This window comes from Schistocerca serialis, chromosome 1 (genome assembly GCF_023864345.2).
Source record: "Schistocerca serialis cubense isolate TAMUIC-IGC-003099 chromosome 1, iqSchSeri2.2, whole genome shotgun sequence".
Lineage (NCBI taxonomy): Eukaryota > Metazoa > Arthropoda > Insecta > Orthoptera > Acrididae > Schistocerca > Schistocerca serialis.
Genome location: NC_064638.1, coordinates 788299293 through 788324452, shown reverse-complemented (window position 1 = coordinate 788324452; position 25160 = coordinate 788299293). Strand labels below are relative to the sequence as shown.

At 44.9% G+C, this 25160-nt stretch overlaps 1 protein-coding gene across 1 annotated transcript in view; it reads right to left on the bottom strand.

The window, feature by feature from the left end:
* Nucleotides 1-25160, bottom strand: part of LOC126433663 (CCN family member 4) — a 383910-nt gene that overhangs the window by 109793 nt on the left and 248957 nt on the right. The window contains exon 3 of the mRNA XM_050090450.1: nucleotides 3081-3291. Coding sequence (XP_049946407.1) covers nucleotides 3081-3291 — 211 coding nt within the window. The remainder of the gene's footprint in view (nucleotides 1-3080; nucleotides 3292-25160) is intronic.

Genomic DNA, 25160 nt, shown 5'->3' with positions numbered 1-25160 from the left:
AGTGTTACTACTGTGAACCATATCCCAGCGCGACAGCTTGCTGATCCTATAACTGCAAACACAATAGCTCACGGCATTCCACTAACGCAGTACACAACGTCTTTCCTGGTCAACTAAAATTCAGAGAACGGGGACACTCTCTAGCCTTCAAGATCCCCTGACTTTTCAGCGTGTGATATCCACCTTTGGAATCACTTGAAACTTCAGATTTTGCGATGTAACCCACCACACACCATCAAGGAACTTTTTAAGGATCCAGTTGGGGAGAAACTTAAACAAATTCCAGTGACAGTCCAGGTATATGTGATGCGCAACTTCTGTAAAAGAACTATGTTTGAAGGAAAATGGCGACCACCTAAGTTTTCAAGTGACAAGTCATGGGATACCTCCTAATATCGTGTCGGACCCCCTTTTGCCAGGCATAGTGCAGAAATTCGGAGTGGCATGGAGTCAACAAGTCGTTCGACGTTCCCTGCAGAAATGTGAGTCATGCTGACTCTATGGCCATCCATAATTGCGAAAGTGTTGCCGACGCAGAGATTTGTGCGTTAATTGACCTCTAGACTGTGTCCCATAAATGTTCTATGCGATTCATGTCGGGCGATCAGAGTAACCAAATCACTCGCTCTAAATGTCGACAACGTTCTTCAAACTAAACTCGAGCAACAGTGTCATTGTGCCGTGTCATCCATGAAAGTTCCGTCGTTGTTTTGGGAACCTACAGTCAATGAATGGCTTCAAATGGTCTCCAAATGGTCGAACCTAACCATTTCCAGTCTGTGACAGGTTCGGCTGGACCAGACCACCCAGTCCAGTCCCACACTTTTATGGAGCCACTGCCATGTTGCACAGTGCCTTGTTGACAACTTGTGTCCACGAATTCGTGGAGTCTGCGCCGTACCATCAGGTCTTAGTAGCTGATATCGGCACTCATCTGACCAAGCCACGGACTTCCAGTCGTCTAGGGCGCAGTCGATGTCGTCACGAGCCCAGGAGACGCGCTGCAGATGATGCAGTGCTATTAGCAAAGGCATTCGCGTCGGTAGCCTGCTGCCACGGCCCATTAATGCCGCATTTCATCACACTATCCTAAAGGATATGTTCGCCACGTTCGCCGTACGTCCCACATTGATTTCTGCAGTAATTGCACGCAGTGTTGCTTGTCTGTTAGCACTGACTACTCTACACAAGCGCCGCTGCTCTCAGTCGTTCAATGAAGTCCGTCAGTCTCTGCGTTGTCTGTGGTGAGAAGTGATGCCTGAAATTTAGTTTTTTCGGCACACTCTTGACGTTTTGGATCCCGGAATATATCACTAGCTCCAACTATCTGTTGCGCTATCAGACACCAAATATGGCGAATTGAAACTCGGCGAGAACTTTCCAAATGATTTATTCACTTCCACTACAGTGCTCCGTTCACCTCAGTCTGCGTCACATGGCGCTGCAGTGCTGAGGAAGCAACCCAGCGGCCTGTGCAACGCAACGGTCTGTCGTGCCGGCCTTGGCTGGCCCACTGAGCTGCAATGAAGCAGGATGGCTGCATCAGCAGCTGACTCAATGCTGCTCAGTGTCAGCTGTGGGCGGCCAGCTGCATCCTTCTCCTCACTGGAGTGGCTGAGATCGCGGCGACCAACAAGTGCTCACTATCTAGTGTTCGTGTCCATGGCCCTCGCCTTGGAAGTCTGTGGAGTGTGTCGGGAGCCGAGACGAGTGCACACGATAGCGAACCGAAGAGAGGACAGCCACTGGCTGGCTAAGGACCCCACGTCGGCCACAGAGGGTCGAACCAACGAGTCGCTGTGGACTGGGACGCTGTCGCCCCATCTGTTGCTGCGTGTAGCGCGGCGATGTGACACGCTCCGCCGTGGGGGAGAGCTGCCACACTTGAATCAATCTCGTTAGAAAATGGCACCTGTTTATAATCGGCTGTGCACCTCTGTTTTGCCAAGCACGCTTGTTCGCATCATGTACGCATAACACTTAGGTTATCTAGTGGCCCCCTTCTGCCTGTGACTTGCGCCATTGAAACTGCTGTCTGCGCCCTCTGCAGCAGTTCTACGCCCCTGTGGCCTCTATTTTGCTTCGTAACTGCTGGTATGCGTAAGTTACTGCAATCCGACCCGCACCTGGCTGTAACTCGTGCTCCGAATATTGCACAAAACTAACTTTCCCTATCCTAATCGGTGGTGCCGCTACATATCATTCTGCATTCGAAGTCTGCGGCCATAAACACGTCGGAAACCATTCCACATAAATCACCTGAGTCAAAATGATATCTCCGCTGATGCATTGACCTTTTGCGTACCCAATAATACCGCCATTTATGTATGTGCATATCACTGTCGCATGACTTTTATCACCTCAATATAAATTGCAAGCATTGGAAACCCGTATTGTATTGTCTTTGTTTTCCTTCATACCACTGTGAAAAGAACTGTAGCGCTGATGGAGGTTTCAGAGTCTCCTGTTTCACTTCAGCATCTGCCAATTACAGACTCATTTTCTTCCCCAAACGTGAAATCATATTTAGCAGTAGAGCAAAACCAATTGGACTATTTTTCATGTGCCGCAAGTATACTTCAGTATGCTTTTTTCCAGTCTGTGTCGCCTGGCCACCAAGAACTGTTGCAGGACGATTGATTCACGGATCCAGTTCAAATGGCTCTGAGCACTATGCGACTTAACTTCTGAGGTCATCAGTCGCCTAGAACTTAGAACTAATTAAACCTAACTAACCTAAGGACATCACACACATCCATGCCCGAGGCAGGATTCGAACCTGCGACCGTAGGGGTTTCTCGGTTCCAGACTGTAGCGCTCAGAACCGCACGGCCACTCCTGCCGGCACGGATCCAGTTATATGGTCCTTTACGAGTATAGCGATTTTGCGACTATGACAAGTGGGGCGTGAAGATGACATCAATGTAATGCCGAAACTGGTAGCACATAGGAGTTCATAAAATAAAATGAGCTTCTACGAAACATACGGCTGTTGGTAAATTATTTCATCAAGAACTTCAATATGCCTTCGTTGCGGTGCTGGGGATGACGAGTGGGCAGAGCAGTGCAGAGTGGCTCACCCTGGCAGACGCCGGTGGAGGCGGTGCGGTGCGGGTACTGGCAGACGAGGCCGCGCCGCTCGTCGCAGAGGGCGGTGCCGTCGCAGGCGTCGCCCTGCTGGCGCGCACACACGGCGCAGCAGCCGCAGCCGTCGCGCACCAGCGACACGCCGGCCGGGCACGACGGCGGCCGCGGCCCGCACTCGCACGGGTACGAGCAGTGCGACCGGATCTGCAACACGCAGCGCGCCTCACACTAACTCTTCACAGTGGCAATCCACTCCTGCTGCTGCTCCTGGCTAGCGAGAGAGGAAATTCCTATTCTGTACAACGTATTTTATATTGCGGCCATCCGAAGCTGTTGAAAGGCGTTATGTTAAGAATTCCGCTGACAGCTGGGATTCTTGTTATATTGATACACAATCGGTTTCGCGGCCTTTTTAAAGCCGCATCATCAGGTTTAACCTACATGGTACAGAGTAATATACAGTGTCTCACTGTGGTGTCCGTACTGTGTGAGACCTTCGGTACACACACCATCAGATTATTTGACTTGTCGCTCTAACAAAGTAGGCGAGTGTCAGCAATATGTCTCGCGGTCTTATCGTGGCGTGTTTTTCTGCCGTTAGGTCAGACGATATAAATGCCACTTGCACGCTTAGAGTAGCGGATTGACGGGAGACCAACTTTAAACAGAACTTGATTAATTTTCACATACATTTATTAAAATAGTAACAATCATAAACCTTACATAACTTGATTCTGGATGCTATTTACAATTGACAATCTGAAGTTCCCTTGGTCTTGGTACGTTAATCATATTCTCACATTTCTCTGATACTTGACAAAATGTCTATACATTTCTCATCATGGCTATGTAGAGGAATATGGTAATCTTATTAGGCGCAGACTGAAACTTGACTACAGACTAATGCAGACTAAGGCAGACTGACTAATCGGAGGTCTGTACATTCGTTATAATACCTCAAGCGTTAAGGTATCACTGCGCGTGTGTGATCCGCGAGGAGGAAAGGTTCTACGTTGGCAGCAATCTCATTGGCTGCTTACATATTAATACGCGGATCGGAGGAAGCAGAATTTGGTCCGTCTCTAAGACAGCACCATCTCTTAGTGCGGACACGGACGAGCGCTGTTGTGCTTAGCGGGGCGCGCTCTAGTGGGAAAGTTGTGTACGCACTGACTACGCGGAACAATGTACACAACACTCACCTTAGTGCATATCGAACTTAATAAAAGTCATATCTAAAATATACCAACAACAAGGTTGAAACTAAGTTAAAAATGCATTTATATGATGAACCATGCCGTGGAAAAGATTGTAGGTATCTCTATTACCTTTTAAAATTTGTGGTGTTAGTGCCGTTTCTGAAAGTATTTGTATGGAGTGTAGCCATGTATGGAAGTGAAACGTGGACGATAAATACTTTAGACAAGAAGAGAATAGTAGCTTTCGAAATGTAGTGCTACAGAACAATGCTGAAGATTACATGAGTAGATCACATAACTAATTAGGAGGTAATGAACAGAATCGAGGAGAAGAGAAATTTGAGGCACAACTTGACTATAAGAAGGGATCGGTTGGTAGGACATACTCTGAGGCATCAAGGGATCACCAATTTAGCATTGGAGGGCAGCGCGGAGGTTAAAAATTGTAGAGGGTCACCAAGAGATCAATACACTAGACAGGTTCAGAAGGATGTAGGTTACAGTAGGTACTGGGAGATGAAGAAGCTTGCACAGTATAGAGTAGCATGGAAATGCATCAAACCAGTCTCTCGACTGAAGATCACAGCAACAGCAACAGTGCGATATAACGCTAACAAGTGGCTGTTATACGTTTTTTGTGACAAAATGAAACAGCAAAGAACAACTGTGTGTATACAGCTAGCAAAAACGTAACATAATATCACTGTTCCGCCTCGACATGACTCGAAACTTAATGACGCACGTAATTCTTTTATTGGAAATCTTACTGACATAAATAGTCACAGTTCTCTGGAAAAGTCCAACACGGGTGACGTAAGGGTGAAGAAAATATGGCTTTCTCCTTTTTTATGAAGCATTTTTAAATTTTCTGAGGGGTTTGCCCTACTGTGTCCCGCTTTGCTCTTAACTGCGTTTTTATTGCAGATCCGTGTTATTTAAGTTAAGGTGTTCTCGGAGTCTTTTCTGAAATGAACTACCAGTTTGCTATGTACATTTGTCAGGAGAATTACTGCCTGCGACACAGTACATACCCACTTCATTATAGTCATTTACACACAGCTTTTCCCTTATATCTGAGTTCACTACCTAGGTGCTTCACAAAATGTTAAAATACTTTACAAAAAAGGAGAAAGGCATATTTTGAATACAGTGGAAAGTAGAAATTTTTATTGAAAAAAAATTGACAGTTGACTTTGAATAAGCGTTCAGACTTAAAGCCGCACAGTGTTCTACTAGGCTCTGATTTTTTAAACGATTAAGTATTATTATGTAATAAAATTCATTATTATTCTGACTTGTAAAGGGAGCAACCCAGCGCTACTTGTCACGATTACAAGATGTCACACAGTCCACAAGATAGTCTGACTTCCGCTAGCCTGTTACTCCGTCTTAGTCACTTCCTCGGGCTGCTTCTACCCTTCGCCACTCTGGTCTGCTTTGCTGTCACACTTGTAAGGAAGTACCACCTTTTACGTTTCCACCCAGTAATTCTCAACGTGCTACCACTAGCCACGTTAGGAGTGACTATTTTTTATTGCCAGTCCTGCTTTTTTTTAATTTTAGCGTTGTCTCTCCACATAATACACCTAACATCGTGTAAGCCTCAGCGAACATGCATAACTACCACAATACAACATGGGATGGACTCGAATAATGTCTGAACAGCAGTTCGCAAGTTATCCCAGATATGCGCAATAATGTTCATGTCTAGGGAATTTCGTGGCCAGCGGAAGTGTTTAAATTCAAAAGAGTGTCCGTGGAACAGCTCTGTAACAATTCAGTATGTGTGCCGTATCGCACTTTACTGCTGGTGTTGTCCAATGGACATGAATGGATGCAGGTGATCAGACAGGATACTTATGTACCTGTCACCTGTCAGAGTCGTATCTAGACGTAGCAGACTGCACACTTTCCACACCATTACAGAGCCTCCACCAGCTTGAACAGTCCTCTACTGACAAGCAGGATCCATGGATTGATGAGGTTGTCTCCATACCCGTACACGTCCGTCAGCTCGATACAATTTGAAACGAGACTCGTCCTACTAGACAATATGTCCCCAGTCGTCAACAGTCCAATGTCAATGCTGATGGACCCAGGCGAGGCGTAAGGCTTTGTCTCTTGCAGTCACCAAGGCTACACGAGTGGGCCTTCGGCACCGAAAGCCCATATCGATGATTTTTCGTTGGTTGGTTCGCACGCTGGCACTTGCTGATGGCCCAGCATTAAAATCTGCAGCAGTTTGCTGAAGGGTTGCTCTTCTGTCACATTGAATGATTCTCCTCAGTCGTCGTTGGTCCAGATCTTGCAGGATCTGTCGTAGATTTGATGTTTACCGGATTCCTGATATTCTCGGTACACTCGTGAAATGGTCGTACGGGAAAAACCCCACTTCATCGCTACCACGGAGATGTTGTGTTGTATCACTCGTTCGCCGACTGTAACGGCATGTTGAAACTTACTTAAATCTCGATAACCTGCCATTGTAGCAGAAGTAACCGATCTAACAATTGGGCCAGACACCTGTTGTCTTATAAAGGCGTTGCCGATCGCAGCGCCGTATTCTGCCTGTTTACATAACTCTGTATTTGAATACGGATGCCAATTCCAGTTTCTTTGGCACTTCAGTGTATAACTTCTCAGATAACTAGTTCCGGCTAGAGGCTACCATCAAATTTTAATGTGAAAGTAGGACGTTATGCATTGCAACGGTGCGTAACCACAACGTGTCGCTACACACAAAGCCAGAAGAAAAAAATTTGCCAGCTGCTAGTAGAACTCGCGCTTTCAGTGTCCCGTACAAACTTAATTGTCTATACAGGCAGTTCATCTAACCCGGGAATCGAAAATCCCGACTATTATTGCCTCTTATCGACATTGATACTGGCAGGTCTGAAGTAGGATAACAGATAACAAGAAAAATATTTGTTTCCCGTGACGTAATTACTAATTGACAGTTTTCTGATTTTTTCCCTTACGTTACTGTGACATCTTGCTTCCTGCCAAATTTCATGATTTTACGTCAAGGGAAGTAACCTGTTGATTTTAATGAGTGAGTCTGCGAATATCGAAATACGGCTGTATCTTTTGGTTTCATTTACTTAGAAACTTACGTTTACTACACCAACAAAGAAATATAGGCAATATGCTCCACAAATTTTAGCTTGATACGTCTACTCGTTGCTGAGGAAAGTAGGTGTTATCAGGTGAATTGACAGACAGTCGGATAACAATTGACTAAAATTTTTTTTTCGGGTAGTGTAATTACAAATTAACAATTTTAGGATTTTTCCTTTAGTCGTACTGTAAAATCTTTCTTACTGTCAAATCTCATGATTCTAGGCCAACGGGGAACATATTGTAGGTTTTTACGTGTGAGTTTAAGCATATCAAAATATGTGGCGTCTTTTGAGTGTATGACTTAGAAGCTTCAGTGCCACAGGGAACCGTAGATGTTAATATGTGACACAAGGTTGTATTTGATACGTCTACGCGTTCCTGAGAAGACATATTTTCAATTGTCGGACACACAGGCGGGCAACACAGTGTGATCCTACGAGGGCTCCATTTTTGCTGACTGAGTTTCAGATCCCTAAAAAGAACCTCTACAAGGACCTAAATTGCTTTTACGTAGACTTCACTGGTAGTAAATTCTAAATAATTTTCAAGTGTAAAAGTAGTAATGTGTTTGGAATGTTGTCTTCAGTCACTTACTTTTATAATAGACGTCAGAGTTTGTATTATTTCCTTGATTTATAATGGTTCTTTCTTGGGTATAACGTGTCTGTAGCTCTAACCAATACTTAATTTTAGTTACTGCTAATACTTTTTTCATTTTCTCAGTATATTCTCTTCCATTCTGTAATAGTTCTATTGCAATTATTAGTCTCTCCTTTAGTTCATCAATCACCCATCTCTTCGGTTTAAATTGTTCATAACAAAAATCACCATCAGTATCACTTTAGCAAATTTCAATTTAATCGTAGCTTCCTACGATAATCACTACCAGTATCACTTTAGTAAATTTCATGTTAATTCTAGCTTCCTACGATAATCTATTAATTATTAAGCTTACTTCTCTCTGCTGGCAGCATTGGCCTATTAAATCACTCCCCTTTCCCTTATTTCCACCCTAACCTGTTTCAAATACGCTAATTGCATTTCTCCTCTTACGACATAGGATACACAGTGACACACAGCCGTCACTATTATTGGTCATATTCTCCTTGCACCGAATACCACTAATCCATTTTATATACTCCCGGAACCTCAGGAAATCTCTTGCAGTCGCCTTTCTTTCGGCACTCGCGGAGTCACAAACGGGGCGCGCAAAATCTCGGACACCCCTGTGTTATGTCACTTGGCGGAAGCACCGGCCAGTGCCCCTCGCGGCGGGTAGTGCCTAACAAAGGGACAAACCAGTCTGCCACCCTACTCCAGGCTGCTCAGCGGAACGCGTCAGAGCTTTTAGCAGCTCACTGCAACATCCAGTCTTTACCTGCATATTACGAAGAACTTAGCCTCCTCTTCAACCAACTAAACTACCACGTAATCCTCTTATCCGAAACGTGGTTGAAACCACACATATCCACTGCATCTATTCATCTCCCAGGGTACACATTTCTTAGGGCAGACAGATCAAAAAAGCGAGGTGGCGGGGTCGGCGCGTATATACGAACAGATCTCAAAACGAAAGTCTTATGTACGTCAAATCCTGCTGAAGAAAAAGAGGCTGAATTCATGTTCATTGAAATAAATATACAAAGTCGGAAATTCTTGACTGGCGTCGTGTACAAGCCGCCAAAAATAAACTCAATGAGTTCCTTCCAGTCGGAATTACATTCACTCCAGTGTCAATACGAACATGTCATCGTAATGGGTGACTTGAACGTAGACCTGCTAAGAGACACTCCCTCAACAATAAACCTAAGAAGATTGTTTAGTTGCAATAGCATGAACATTCATCCATTACAACCTACACACCATACGGCGCACAGTCATACTCTTATAGACGTAATCGCAACGAAACAGACTGACAAAGTAAGAGATGTTGGTCAAACATCGGCCCCTGGCCTCTCAGCACATGATGTAATATTCCTGGCCTACTCTGTGCAGCCCCCAAGGATCAAATCGCGTTACATAACTTGTAGGAACATGAAACGTATTGACCTTGACGCTCTAACAGCCGATTGCTCAGAAATCTCATGGCATCAAATAACCAGAGAACCTACAATCGACGGCAAAATTAATGAACTTGGTGATAAACTCACTGCCCTCTATGACAAACATGCACCAGTGCACACAATCCGTGTAAGAAAATCTCCTGCTCCATGGGTGACAGCTGAATTACGTCAAATGATGACTAATAGGGATGCTGCCCACAGGCGTTTCCAGGCAGATCCGAAACCCGAGCGTTTCGAAGAATACAGAAAGCTACGGAACAGAGTGAAACAATGCATTCGCAATGCTAAAATCAGGCACGCTCGCTCCCTTGTATGCAGCGATCTGACGCCCACGACTCTATGGAAGAATCTCCGTAGATTGGGGGTCGGAAAGGCAAAATCGGAAACTACTTTTCATGTGTCAGCTAACGAATTAAATGAATTCTTCTCTGCACCTCTGAATACCAGCACGGCTGATAATTACCGTACACAAGAATCCCCAAACAGGATAACTAACAACGATAGCTTCCATATAAAACATGTAACAACAAATACGGCAAGAAAAGCAATAATGAGCATCTCTTCTGATGCAATAGGCAACGACAGTATCGGTATAACCATGATTAAGAATGTTGCCGATATCTTAGTACCTGTCTTAACTGACATATTTAATTTTTCCCTCGTGAACGGAATATACCCCACTGCATGGAAAAGAAGCATAATTCGACCCATCCCTAAGATCGAAAACCCGCAACTGCCTAGTGATTACCGACCAATTCAGCCTTTATGACAAATTTCAATCCGGTTTCCGTAAACATCACAGCACAAACACTGCTCTAATTAAAGTAACAGATGACCTGAAATGTGCCATCGACAATCGAAAGGCATCAATATTGACGCTACTGGACTTCAGCAAAGCTTTTGACACTGTTAACTTTGACATATTGCTCAGAAAAATGCAACAGCTTAATTTCTCTGATAGTGCAATGAGATGGTTTGAAAGCTACTTAAAAGACAGACAGCAATGTGTTGTCTGCGTAAATGAAAAATCTTCCTGGAAACATGTTTCCTCGGGAGTGCCACAAGGATCAGTCTTAGGACCACTTTTGTTTTCTTTATATGTCAACGATATTTCGTCGGTTCTGTCTTCCTGTAAATATTATTTCTATGCCGACGACCTCCAGCTCTACCTAAGCGTCAGACCTGAAGATGTAAACACTGCAATCGCTCAGATGAATGATGATGTGTCTTCGGTAGTGACATGGGCGAAAAGCCTGGGGCTTAAACTAAATGCAAAAAAGACGCAAGTAATCTTAATAGCCCATCAGAAATTAATAAGTTCAGATTTCCGCGAACGGCTACCTCCTATTCTACTCGACGGTACTCCAATACCATATCAGAAAACAGTGAAGAACTTGGGTGTAACTTTGGATGAGCATCTCAACTGGGCGGAGAATACAGTCGCAGTGTGCCGAAAGACGTCTGCTTGTCTCTATGCTCTCAAAAAGTTTCGGAACATATTTCCACAGGACTTGATACGCCAGCTCGTGCAAGCACTCGTTCTACCGAACCTCCACTATTGTGATGTGATTCAACAAGGCACGAGTGGTGAAAACAAAAGACGGCTAGAGCTAACCATGAATGCCTGTGTGCGTTACACCTGCAACATTCGCCGATATGATCATGTTAGTGCTTCATACGCCGAGCTAAAGTGGTTGCGGCCGGACAAATTGCGTGACTACCACACTCTATGTCTACTTCACAGACTCCTCGTCGCGCAAGCACCCCAGTACCTTGCTTCAGAGATTAAAAACCTGTCATGCCATCATAATCGAAACACGAGGTCACTCTTATTTGGTATCCTAACTGTGCCCACTCACAAAACAAAAACTTTTGCAAACTCCTTCTCAGTTGCCGCTGTCCGCCTCTGGAACAAACTGCCCCTTACCTTGCGCAAAATTCAATCTCCTGCTGCTTTTAAGAAGAAGTTGAAGCATTTCCTACTATCATCCTCATAAAGTTCTCCACAAAATTAATGTACCAGGCCAATCCTCTCATCTGTCAAATAGCAAAGCTAGCGTCTTCTATCTTGCTCCTGAGATGCCTTCCCCTTCATCTATCTCTATTAGCCAGGCAATCTTCTTTTCCTTTATATTTCCTTAATTATGTTTCATCATGTCTATTCTTCTCCTCCCTTCACCATGAGTCTCCCTCATACTCCCTGCTGCCAGCACTCCTATCTAAAATTTGTCTCTTCAATAGTGTCTAATTATAACAGTACTTATGATCTACGAATATAAACTCTATATGTATGTATTTTTCCAGGTGTACCTTTCTAATTGTTTATTTCACTTTTTGTACTAGATGTAGTTTAACATGCCTACTAAAACGTATGAATGTAAAATAAGTAGAATGCCTGATTAGATGTAAGAGAGGGCCTGATGGCCCTAATCTTGCCAGGTTAAATAAATAAATAAATAAATATTTTTCTACATGAATTTAGTAGTTTGAACTTTTATTGTTCAGTTTTGTGAACTAATGATCATGATGACTTGAGCTCCAACGTAAGCTAGAATTTCCCATATATGAGTGACGGAGAGAGTACTATATTGCTTGACTCATCTTAGAACGTGCCAGTTGCACTTTATTCCGAAATTTCCATTTTTAATTTTAGTTTATGTTTGCATGTGTTTGTGACCTAACGATCTCTGTCGTCGCAAACCATTTCCAATTAAGAGAATACTTTATTCGTCGAGTCACGTACAGGTGAATTTATACACTCATTTTTTCCGTCGCCAGTACGCGAATGGAATTTATAAGTAGGCCGAAAATACTGGTGAAATGTTTGTCATTCACTGTACAGTGGCTTGAGGAATATTTGTGTAGGATAGGCATACGGGGATACGTGTTATTGATGGCTTGCGTCAGCATTTCTTTATTTGTTTAGAAATGTGTATGGATGGCAGTCAGCTTACGTCGAACAACGTAACTGCGAAATTTTTTATCATTTAGGTCCTTTCGTTCTTACGATTGTCTAACGTAGACAGAACAGTATTATAAAAAGGTGTAAGGAGAAAAAGGAACATTAGGCACAACGTTCCGCTTACGACGATGTCCTTGGTGATCGATCACAAAGTAGAACTGGACGAAGAAGGGTTTGGTAACCTGCCGTCGGTATTGCAACGCAACCAACCAAGCATTCGTCTTAAGTCATTTATGGAAATAAGGTAAAAATTAAATCTGGGTGGCCAGTAACATGTTTCACCGTTACTCTCTATCAAAAGATAATGGACACACTTAGTCGTGTAGCTGGCGTTAGAAGATTGACTATGTTACCGTAGCAATTTATCGGTTCAAATGGTTCAAATGGCTCTGAGCACTATGGGACTCAACTGCTGAGGTCATTAGTCCCCTAGAACTTAGAACTAGTTAAACCTAACTAACCTAAGGACATCACACACATCCATGCCCGAGGCAGGATTCGAACCTGCGACCGTAGTGGTCTTGCGGTTCCAGACTGCAGCGCCTTTAACCGCACGGCCACTTCGGCCGGCCATTTATCGGTTCGTTATTCAGGTTTTATTGTTAGAGATATTCGTTTATATGGTGTGACGGAGATCTGACGTAACGAATGCACGCATGTGCTCTTTTATTTTTACGGTGTTATGGAGCATAAACCAACATGCCGCAATAAAAGCCTCAAAAACTTTCCCTGCATAATAGTTATCTCTATGGCATCCAATACATAAATAATTTGTCGAAACAGATTACCTTAATAAAACTAATTGTATCTTTCAGCATGTTAACTCATCGATTAGTTAGATATCTAAGAAGAATTACGGACACTGGGCGTACTGACGTCGCTGGCATTATTAAAACGAATTTTCTTTAAATTTTTAGTTTTAAGTGGAATGTTATTCAAGAGTTTAATACATAAACTTATCTCTGTACCCTTTAATCTATAATTTGTCGGCTTTTCTCAAAGCGGACTAACTTACCTTCTCATTTACCTGCTAGTACTAGTACTTTGAACGCCTTATACACAATAACTATAGTTAATGTATTAAGCTGTTTGAAATTATCAGCACACGAACTGTAATCTAAAAAAGGGACATATACAGAAAGATAAGAAAAGGGAGACAATGGAAGATTAGAATTTAATGTCCTGTCGATGATTAGATCACTTTGAAACGAGTAAGAATACCGATCTGACTGGAAAGTTCAAATATCTTGCCTATAACATTTTGGAATGAACGAAGGTAACATAGATATGTATCGTCAGCCACGAAAGACACACAGAGGGGGAAAAAGCAACAATTATGAAAAAAGGGACAATTATTGGTAGTAATGATACAACCACACCGTTGTTTATAAATTGCTCTTCGTCATGTTGCTCATTTAATTATGCAAGGAGGTTCTTGCTGTCATTTCTCATTGGGCTTGAATAGTGCTGTAAGCATGTAGTTGAATTTGTATCACAGTTGTTTCTAAAATTTACAAAACATCATCAGTTTTATGAGTACTGTAAGCACTAGCCCTCCGCCACACACCGTCAGCTGGCTTGCGGAGTATGGATGTAGATGTAGATCGCTATTAGTCTTGTCCTCTACATTAAAATGTGACACGTTCCGCAGCACGTGTCTACATCTCGTTCTATATTTCTCTTGGGGTGTAACGTGCGGTAGTTAACTGCTGTTCTGTAATACCTACCATGTTCCATCGACCAATGCCATCCAGAAAGAACGAGGCCTGACCTTACCAAAATGGTCATTTCGGAAGACACTGCAGAAATAGCATATTGGTTCACATTTTAACATAATTCTGGGTGGCATGCATTCGACAAGTTCTTGGCAGGTTTCCGGAAGTATGCGGCACCGGATGCCTACGCACAGGTCACGCGATTGCTGTATATTACGGGCCGGTGGCTTGCGGGTGTTCCAAAGAATTCAGATCAAGCGTATTTGTTGGCTTAAATATCAACGTCAGTTTACTGCCACGCACCTCAAGCCACTGTAGCACGATTGTGGCCTTCTACCACTTATATTTATGCAGCTGCTGAATGCTGTCTCCCTCGGGGAAGACTCAAACTAGAATGTTCACGTAGTCGATATCTGTCATGAAGCCTTCGATTACTGTGATGGACCCCATGGAAGACTAGGTAAAAGTCCCCCATAGTATAACATTGCTCCCACCGGCCTGCGTCCGTCGTGATGTGCATGTTCTACAGTCGTAATTGATGATGTCGCTGGATCAACATGGCAACACGCAGTGGTCGTGTGCTGCAAAATTCATTGTATAATATTATGCTCCAAACAGCATTCTCCGAGACGCCTGTGCCTGCACCAGCAGAGTCATCAGGTCTCCACAGGTCGTAGCCTGACCTGATTAACAGAGCGCGCAGGCGTCCGATATCTGCGTTCAGACATAGAATTCGCCCACTCGTGATTTCGTCGACATTCTACCACCTCCGACAGATACTCACGACACCATCAGGCGAAGAGCCGACCAGTTTCGCCGTTTCCGAGAAGCACGTTCCTGGGCGTCGGGCCATTGCAATCTGCTATTTGATAAAGCGGATAATGTGTGTGGATTTCCTCATTTCCCGCCGCTGTCGCCGCTAGGATGGCTCCCTATTCATCTCCGCTTATATTTACTTTCCGACTCACATGCCCACAATGCCACTAGGCACCAATCAGTCTCATGTTAGACACCGGGCACTGCGCTTTGCCTCATCAGTATCCCTTCTCGAAGTACTTCGTGTCTGAACGCTTCTCGGATAGATTTTCTTCAAGATCTGCTCTGGAGCTGAATAAGCATCTCCGTGAATTCAGTTACTAACTCGGAACTGAAAGCGCTGTTCTTCTTTTGATGTTCCCAGTTAATAAGTCCCTCGTAAGGATCGTACACTGACAAGCAATACTCTACACTTTAGAGCCAATTAAACTGTTATAGTCATGCGTATTCAAATACAGAGGTACGTAAACAATTACAATACGGCGCTGCGGCCGGCAACGCCTATGTAGGACAACAAGTGTCTGGAGCAGTTGTTAGCTACAATGGCAGGTTATCGACATTTAAGTGCCGCGCGGGATTAGCGAGTCCTCCCTCGGGCATGGACGTGTGTGTTTGTCCTTAGCATAATTTAGGTTAAGTAGTATGTAAGCTTAGGGACTGATGTCCTTAACAGTTAAGTCCCATAAGATTTCACACACATTTGAACATTTCGAGATTTAAGTGAGTTACAACGTCGTGTTGTAGTTGGCACACGTGCGGCGGGACACAACATCCCCGAGATCGCGATGACGTGGATATTTCCCCGTACGACTATTTCACGAGTGCACCGAGAATATCAGGAATCCGGTAAGAAATCAAATCTCCAATATTGCTGCGGCTGGAAACAGATCCTGCAAGAACGGGACCAACGACGACTGAAGAACGTGACAGAAGTGCAACTGTTTCGCAAATTGTTGCAGGTTTCTATGCTGGAACATCAACAATTGTCAGCGTGCGAATCATTCAACGAAATATCATCGATATGAGCTTTCGGAGCCGCAGGACCACACGTGTACCCCTGATGACTGCACGACACAAAGCTTTAAGCCTCGCCTGGGCCCGTCAACACTGACATTTGACTGTTGATGACTTGAACATGTTGCTGGTCGGACGAGTCTCGTTTAAAATGCTATCGAGCCGACGGACGTGTACGGGTATGGAGACAACCTCATGACTCCATGGACCCTGCATGTCATCGGGGGACTGTGCAAACTGGTCGTGGCTCTGTAATGGTGTTGGCAGGTGCAGTTGGAGTGATATGGGACCCCTGATACATTTATAAACCACTCTCACAGGAGACACTTAAGTAAGCATCCTGTCTGGTCACCTACATACATTGCCGGCCGGAGTGGCCGTGCGGTTCTGGGCGCTGCAGTCTGGAACCAAGCGACCGCTGCGGTCGCAGGTTCGAATCCTGCCGCAGGCCTGGATGTGTGTGATGTCCTTAGGTTAGTTAGGTTTAAGTAGTTCTAAGTTCTAGGCGACTGATGACTTCAGAAGTTAAGTCGCATAGTGCTCAGAGCCATTTGAACCTACATACATTCCTGTCGATTGTGCATTCCGCGGACTTGGACAATTCTAGCAGGTGAATGTGACACCCCCCACGTCCAGAACTGCTACACAGTGGCTCCAGCCATACTCTTCTGAGAATTATTGAACATATGTGGGATGCCTTGCAATGTGCTGTTTAAAAGAGATTTCCAACACCATCCCTCCTTTCCCCCCCCCCCCCCCCCCCCTCTCCCGTATTCTTACGGATTTATGGACAGTCCTGCTGGGTTCAAAGCGTCGATTCCATCCAGCACTATAAGCTAATGTTGTTAACAAGAAATGGCAGTAAGGAATATATATATTGAGAGACCAATGTCAAAGTACCCAGACTGGTGTGCAGGGGTCGACAAGATGTTCGTGAACTTACACCACTTACTACCCGAACTGCCCGTTCCTGAGCCAAAAACATTCTTTTAAAATAGGAAGAGTTACCCTAAAATATAATACCATACGACATAAGCGAATGAAAATAAGCAAAGTAGACTGATTTTCGTGTTGATCGATCACTAGTTTCAGAAACCGTTCGAATAATAAAAATGGCAGCATTAAGTCTTTGAACAAGATAATGAACATAGGCTATCTATGACAGTTTACTATCTATCTGAACACCTAGAAATTTAATCTGTTCAGGTTCACTAATCCTACGCCCATTTTGTGAAATTAAAACGTCAGGTTTGGTGGGATTGTGTGTTGGAAACGGTAAAAACTGAGTCTTACTGTGATGTAGCGTTAGGTTATTTTCTAGAAGTCACGAACCTAGATCATGAACTGCACTATTTGAAACGGAGACAATGTTGCACATAACATACTTTACTATCAAGCTAGTGTCATCAGCAAACAGAAATATTTTGCATCTACCCATTATACTAGAGAGCGCATCATTTATATAAATAAGGAACAGGAGTGGACCCAAAACTGACTCCTGGGGCACCCCCACTTGATCGTACCCCCACTCAGACCCCACGTCACTCTCAACATTGTGAATAATAACCTTTTGCTGTCTGTTGCTGAAGTAAGAGGTGAACCAATTGTGAGCTAGTCCCCCATATTCCATAATGGTCCAACTTCTGGAGCAATATTTTGTGATCAACACAATAAGACGCCTTAGTTAAATCAAAAAACATGCTTAGCTTTCGAAACTTTTTGTTTAATCCATCCCGTACCTCACAGAGAAAAGACAATGTAGCATTTTCAGTTGTTAAACGACATCTAATGCCGAACTGTACATTGGATAGCAAATCGTGCGATATAAAATGATCAGTTATCCTTACATACACAGCCCTTTCAATAACTTTATCAAACACTGATGGCATAGAAATAGATCTAAAATGGTCTACATTATCCATTTCTCCCTTTTTATAAAGCGGCTTTTCTACTGAGTACTTTAATCGTTCAGGAAACTGACCGTTCCTAAAGTAATTCCTAATGGAATTACAGATATGACTAAATACAGGGCTAACATGTGTAGCACAGTGCTTTAATATTCTCCTCTGCACTCGATTATAGCCATGAGAGTCCATAGTCTTCAGTGATTTAAGTATTGACTCAATCTCCTCCATGTCGGTATAACACAGGAGTATTTCAAACATCAATCTCGGAAAGGAGTTTGCCAAGGAAATTATATGATTCCCTGTAGAAACATAATTTTAATTTAATTCACTATCAATGCTCAGAAAATGATCGTTAAATACTGTACATATATCTGATTTATCAGTAACAGAAATATTTCTACTACGAACTGACTTTATATCGTCGATCTTGTGCTGCTTACCAGACACTTCCTTCGCAACTGACCATATGGTTTTAATTTTATCCTGTGAATTGGCTGTTCTATTTGCATACCACATACTCTTTGCCTTTTTAAGCACCTTACAATACTGTTTGTAATGAGCTACTGTAGCGTGTTTGTGACTGCTTCTAACATTTTGATATAATTCTTACTTTGTTCTAAGTGATATCCTTATCCCACTAGTCAGCCACTCAGGCTGCCTTTTACGGCTGCTACCCCGCTTAGAACTTTCTAATTGACAGCACCTCTCAAAGAGTATGATAAATGTGTTAAGGAAAGCATCATATTTATCATCTATTTCATCGGCATTATAAACGTTCTGCCACTCTTGTTCCTTGACAATGTTTAAAAAACTCTCTATTGCTGTTGGATTAACTGTCCTACATAGGTTGTAATTTGTTTGAGTCCAAAAGCGTTTTAGCTTTAAAATTTGTGAATCATGATCTAGAGGCCATTCACCCTTTTACTGACAGAATGCCCATCTTGTAATGAAGAATGAATAAAAATATTGTCTGGCTATGCTACTGTTCCCCTGCAGCCTAGTTCGAAAAAACACAGTCTGCAGCAGGTCATATGAATTTAGGAGATCTACAAACATCCTTTTTCTTCCACCGTCGTATACAAAATTTATATTGAAGTCACCACAAATAACTAATTTCTGGTACTTCCTACATAGCGAATCACGAATCCTCTCTATCTTGAGCAGAAATGCTCTGAAGTCAGAGTTAGGGGACCTAAAACAAAAGCTAATAAAAGTTTAGTTTCACTAAATTCAACTGCCCCTGCACAATGTTTGTTCAGTTTAGTGGCGTGATACGTCTATGGAATCAAATAGAATACTCTTTTTTATGTACATAGCCACTCCTCCACCACGCAAGGAATGTCTTGAAAAGCAGCCAGCTAATCTGTATCCTGGTAAAGGAAGTTTCTGAATTGTCGAATTATTTAAGTGGTCCTCCGGCGTACCAATAATTTCAGAGTAAACATGTATAAGCAGTTTACTAACTTGATCTATAATACCTTTTATATTTTGCTGAAATATGCTAATTCCTTCTGTACTTGAAAACATGACATCTTCTGAAGGTGAGCCCTCAGTTAGAATGACTTCCTTTAAGCAGGTATACCTACCAGCTGACTTCAGTCTAAGAAAGATGCAGTTCTAACTTCAAATACTACAGGAATTATTCCATGAGTGATCCCACCACCAACCACTGTCACCAGCCTCCCCTTCCCATACCTGTTGAGGTGCAGACCATGCCTAGTGAAACCAATTCTACTGACAGACCCAACTGGCACCACTGAAATATGACCCACGTACGCCGCCATCAGCGCCCTCTCCAGCTCCATGTTAACGCGCCTAACAGCCGCATTAAGATGAGGCCGATCGTGATGGTGAAACAGTTGCATGAAATGCACATTAGTGTCAATAGTTTGAGTAGTTATCTCTGTTATTGACAAATTTGTCCTTTTCAGGAGCCCTTTTCTTCTTATAGCCTGTCTTCCCTATTTCCGACGTCATCAATTATTTTCCTACCCAAATAACAAAATTTGTAGTGTCATATCCTAATGTATCTGCATCGCCTGATTTCACAGAGTACATAACCTTACCATTGTTATCCTTTTGTTGATGTTCGTCTTAAAAATTATCTGCTCAGTTCAACAACTCTCTGAAGTCCTTCGCCGTTTCTGAGAGAATTATAATGCCGTTGGAAAACCTCAACGTTTTTTTTTCTTTCTCAAATTAATATCTTTTCGAAATTTGTCCTTCATTTCTTTTACTATCTGCTCAATGTACAGATTGAATCACATAAGAGATAGGCTACAACTCTGTCTCACTCCTTCTCAACCACAGCTTCCCTTTCATGTCCTTCGCCTCTCAGTACAGCTCTGTGGTTTCTGAACAAGCTGTACATAACTTCTCGCTCCCTGTATTTAATCATTGCTACCTGCATAATATCCTCCCCGATAAGTCGGCTCTCAGCCGTGGCAGCGTGCGGACGGCCCCGCGAGCTGGCCAGTGTTCCGCTGCAGGCGTTGTTTACTTCCGCGTCGTAGCTTTCAGGCTTGCGTCCGTCCACCGTGAACAACATGTCGAGCGCTTACCGCCGTGCGACCCTTAAAGTTTCCTTCCCAGCTGAACATGCGCGACCTCGTGCACATGAAGTTGAAACGTTCATACGTGAAGAAGTTCGTTTAGATCCTAACCACGTCATCGGAATCCATTTTTCGATCACGAGTAGTGTCGTTCATATTAAAATGACAAACACCGAGGTGTGTGAAGATGTTATTCGCCGCCATGCCAATGGACTTAAGTTCAAATACTCTGATGGTCACGTCGGAGCTGTAACACTTGAACTCGCAGAGTACGGTCAACGCACGATTAGGGTGTTTGAACTACCTTTTGAAGTGCCGAAGGACGAAGTTGTCTCTGCGTTACAACCATACGGTAACGTCATCGGTTACGTAGAGGAAAAATGGCAGACCTTCACGACCTACCATGTCCTTAATGGCGTGCGTCAGGTCAAAATTGAACTGAAAAAACATATTCCATCATACCTGACCATTGGCGGGGTGCGAGCCATTGTCATGTACGACGGCCAACCCCGAACATGTGCGGGATGTGGACAAGAAGGCCACGTCAGATCCGCCTGCATGCGACGCCGCCTGATCCAGACGCCGGTCGGCGAGGAAGCGTCCCCAGCGGTGATGACTCAGATCCCTGTCACATACGCCAAGGTTGCCCAGGAAGGTAGCATGTCTACACAGAGTCTTCCTGCTCCGTTGACGTCGTCTGATCAGGTAGATGCAACCGCTCCTGAGATTCCTTCTGAGGTGCCCCAGACGCCAGATCCTAACCTGCCGAATCATCGCAGCACTGTGACTGAAAATGCTACTGAGATGAACGTTGATCCGGGAGTGGTACCTACTTCTGCTTTCCTTCAGACTGGTCCGGAGTCAGACGAAAGCCATCCGCAATCGGACTCTGAACGACTTGTTCGAAAACAAGGGTCGACACGAAAGAGAAAGAAACGTAGCCGTACACCCCCTGATGAATCCATTCTACGGATGGATACCGGGGATGCAGACCCGAAGATGGACGACAAACCGATCTTTGATGACCGAAAGGCTGATGCAAAAGACCCGCCACAGGCGACCACTGGCAACGAACACCCCTCCTTACTGACGCCGTCGCCCCCACAGGTCGACGTTGAAGAGCGCCTATCCGATGAGACGAAAACTACGTCTCCTCTCCACGTTGATGACGTGCACAGCCGATGCCCTACCGCAGCATCAGTCTCCTGGGCGGACGACGTGGAGATCGAAGGGACTGGGGCGGACGCTGCTGATGATGGGGCACCCCCATCGGTTGCGCCCGCGCCCGCAAACTCTCCACAATAGCAGCCTCTTCAGCGGACCGGCAAGATCGACGACCTCTCGCTCCTGAAGAAGAAGCCCCGCCTGTGCCTGTGGGACTCCAACACCAGCATTATCGTGTCGCAACGATTAACCTGGCGACCATTCGTGCGCCCCACAAACTAGCGCTGCTCCGCGATATGATTTATGATGCGGACATAGATATTGCGCTTTTTCAGGAAGTGCATGTCGCCGATTTTTCACCACCACATGGCTTCACGGTGCATCTTTCTCCCGCTTCGGACACCGGTAGTGGTGTTGCCATCATCTTACGCGAAGGTCTTCCTGCCGAAGATGTCCTATACCTCCCCAGCGGCAGAGGTATGGCCCTTACTCTCTTTGGTGTACGCATCATCAATATTTATGCGCCATCGGGCTCCAGCTACCGTCGTGAACGCAATGCCTTCTTCGCGAATGAAGTCACACCCCTTTTTATGGGACCACACGATGACTGGATCATGGGTGGAGACTTCAACTGCACCCAGCGACCTCAGGATCAATTGCCGCGTCACTCACCATGCGCAGCTCTGGAAACAGTCGTCACGCGGCTACAATTTGTCGACACGTGGAGACATGTTCACGGTGATCTTTTGGGCTTTACGTACCACACTGCGCACTCCTCTAGCCGACTGGATCGCATCTACATCTCGCGATCCCTAATTCAACACACTCGACAGGCTGAAATCTGGCCTGTTGCTTTCTCAGACCATGAGGCTTACTTCTGTGATGTTGTTCTCACAAGACAGGCAGTATGGCACGGACGTGGTTTATGGAAACTGAACACGGCACTTCTTAATTCACCTGACTGCCGACTTCTAATAGAAGACACTTGGATCACATGTAATAGACGCCGACCCACGTATCCGTCTACCATATCCTGGTGGATCCAATGTGCAAAACCTGCTCTTCGAAAAACTTTAATCCGTTATGGCAAAGATGTTGTCGCCTGGAGGAAGAGCACTATGGACTTTTACTACAGGATCCTACGAGAATGCTCCACGATGCCAGCCTCCCCTGAGCGCCATACAAGGATGAACCAAGCTAAGGCCCAAATCTCCAATCTCATGCGACGGCATTTGGAAGGGGCGATAGTACGATCTCGTACTGCTGATCGCATGCCTCATGAACATCCGTCGATGTACCATATCATCCAAGTACGACAAAATCGACGCCGAAATTTGATTCACGTCCTAACGGATCAAGAAGGGCGTCGCTACGTAACACAATCTGCCATAGGGAATGTGCTTCACGCCCACTACCGGCAGCTCTACGCCGCAGTTCCACATTCCCCAGAGTTGATCGAGGAAGTCTCACAGCTCAACTTCGGTGGTATCCCAGGAGATGCGGCGATTGCCTTGATGTCGGAGGTGACTGATGAGGAAGTCCGCGATGCGATCCGGGCAGGAACCATCAATCGCTCCCCGGGCCCCGACGGTCTTCCCCTCGAATTCTATCGCACCTTCCGTGATTTGTTAGAGTCCACCTTCACCTCCATCTGTCGGGAACTGATGTCTCCGGAAGTACCTGTGCCGGACGCTTTCCTGGAAGGAATTATTATTCCTGTACATAAACCGCACGGTGGCAACAATATCAGTGATTATCGGCCCCTCACCCTCCTTAACAGTGATATGAAAATCTTCACTCGCCTTTTGGCAGCACGACTTAAAAACGTTGCCCGCTATGTTGTGTCGCCAGACCAAGCATCTTTGGGAGGCGACAACAATATTCGCACGGCATTATGCCGCTACAGGGATATGATCGCCGTTACCCAGGCACAACGCCTCTCTGGGGCACTTGCGTCTTTGGACTTTAGTCAAGCTTTTGATAGGGTTGACCATTCGTTCCTCAAGGCCGTTCTCCACCATATGGGTTTCCCGGTCGCCGTTATCACGGTAGTGATGCGCCTTCTGCGGGGTGCCTCATCCAGGATTATGTACAATGGCAGACTCACTCCACCAATAATAATAGGTCGATCCGTACGTCAAGGTTGCCCTCTATCAGCAATTTTGTACGCCTTTTCCTTGGAATCCTTGCTGTGTGGACTAAGACAACGTTTGGTAGGGTTGTCCATAGATCGCTACCGATTCTGTTGCACGGCCTATGCTGACGATGTCGTCATCTGTTTACGTAATGCCGACGAAGTTCGAGCTGTTTTGACGTGGGTAGCGACTTATGGTGAGGCGTCGGGTAGCTCTTTAAACGTACGTAAGTCACACGTTATGTTCATTGGCACGGGACTTCCCGTGGAGTGCGTTACACCTCTCACCACCGTTGATACCATTCGTTGTTTGGGAATAGATTTTTCTTCTGATCTCCGGCGTTCAGCCACCATCAACTGCCGACGCCTCCTTTTAATGATCAGAGCAGGTCTTATGGACCATCGCCTTCGATCCCTAGATATTCTCCAACGAGCTCGATATGTCAATACATATATCGCATCCCGAGTTCCCCATGTAGCGCAAGTTCTACCTTTCCCGATTACTGTGGCACGTCGCATGTTGGCAGCGATGGCATCTTTCGTCAGCTCTGGGATGTTGTTCAAGGTTAACTATGCGACCCTTACTCTTCCCCGTGAACGAAGTGGGATAGGTCTGTTTCACGTGCCGGATAGAGCTCGCGCCCTATTTGTCAGCTGCCAGATGACGGTATGGACACGTTGCCCAACGAGCCTCACTGGTCTCCTCCTGTCGGCATACTCGCCGGTCTCACTGTCAGCCCCAGTGATGCTCTCGGATGTTCCGGCCCAGTTCCATTATATACGGTACTTCTTTCTGGAACTCAGTTATCTACGCCTCACCTTACCAAGACAGCTTTTACTCAAGACAAAGGCAGTATACAATGTCCTCCAATTATGTCGTCCACCTAACCCGATTGAACTAAAGTTCCCCCAGGTTGACTGGCGTCATGTATGGCGCGCGGTGTTCGCCTGTTACCTTGACACGAATGTTCAATCTGTCTGGTACATAACTGTCAATGGTAAGCAAATCAACCAATTTCGCCTTCATCGTATCCACCTCGCCCAATCACCTCTATGCTCCACGTGTGGAGTGCCAGACAATGATGAACATCGGTTTGTTTGCGGACCGGCGGCGGAGGTTTGGCACTTGGTTCGACGTATTGTGGCTTTTCTAACGCGGGACATTCCGCATCGGATTACTCCTCTTTCATTATTATTTCCGGAACGTGACTATTTTCCTCGGACAAAGACCAATGCTGTGAATTGGATTCGCGGACATGCCATTCACTACTTATTTGGACAAACTGTAGACTCTGTACTCGATTTTTGGACATACCTCAATGACCGTCATTATGTCGTTGTCCGTCACCCAAAATACAGACAATTTTTCTCGAACTTCCTTGGGAGTGCTTTCCACGAGCCGCCTCGCAGCTGGAATGTGTTAAGCC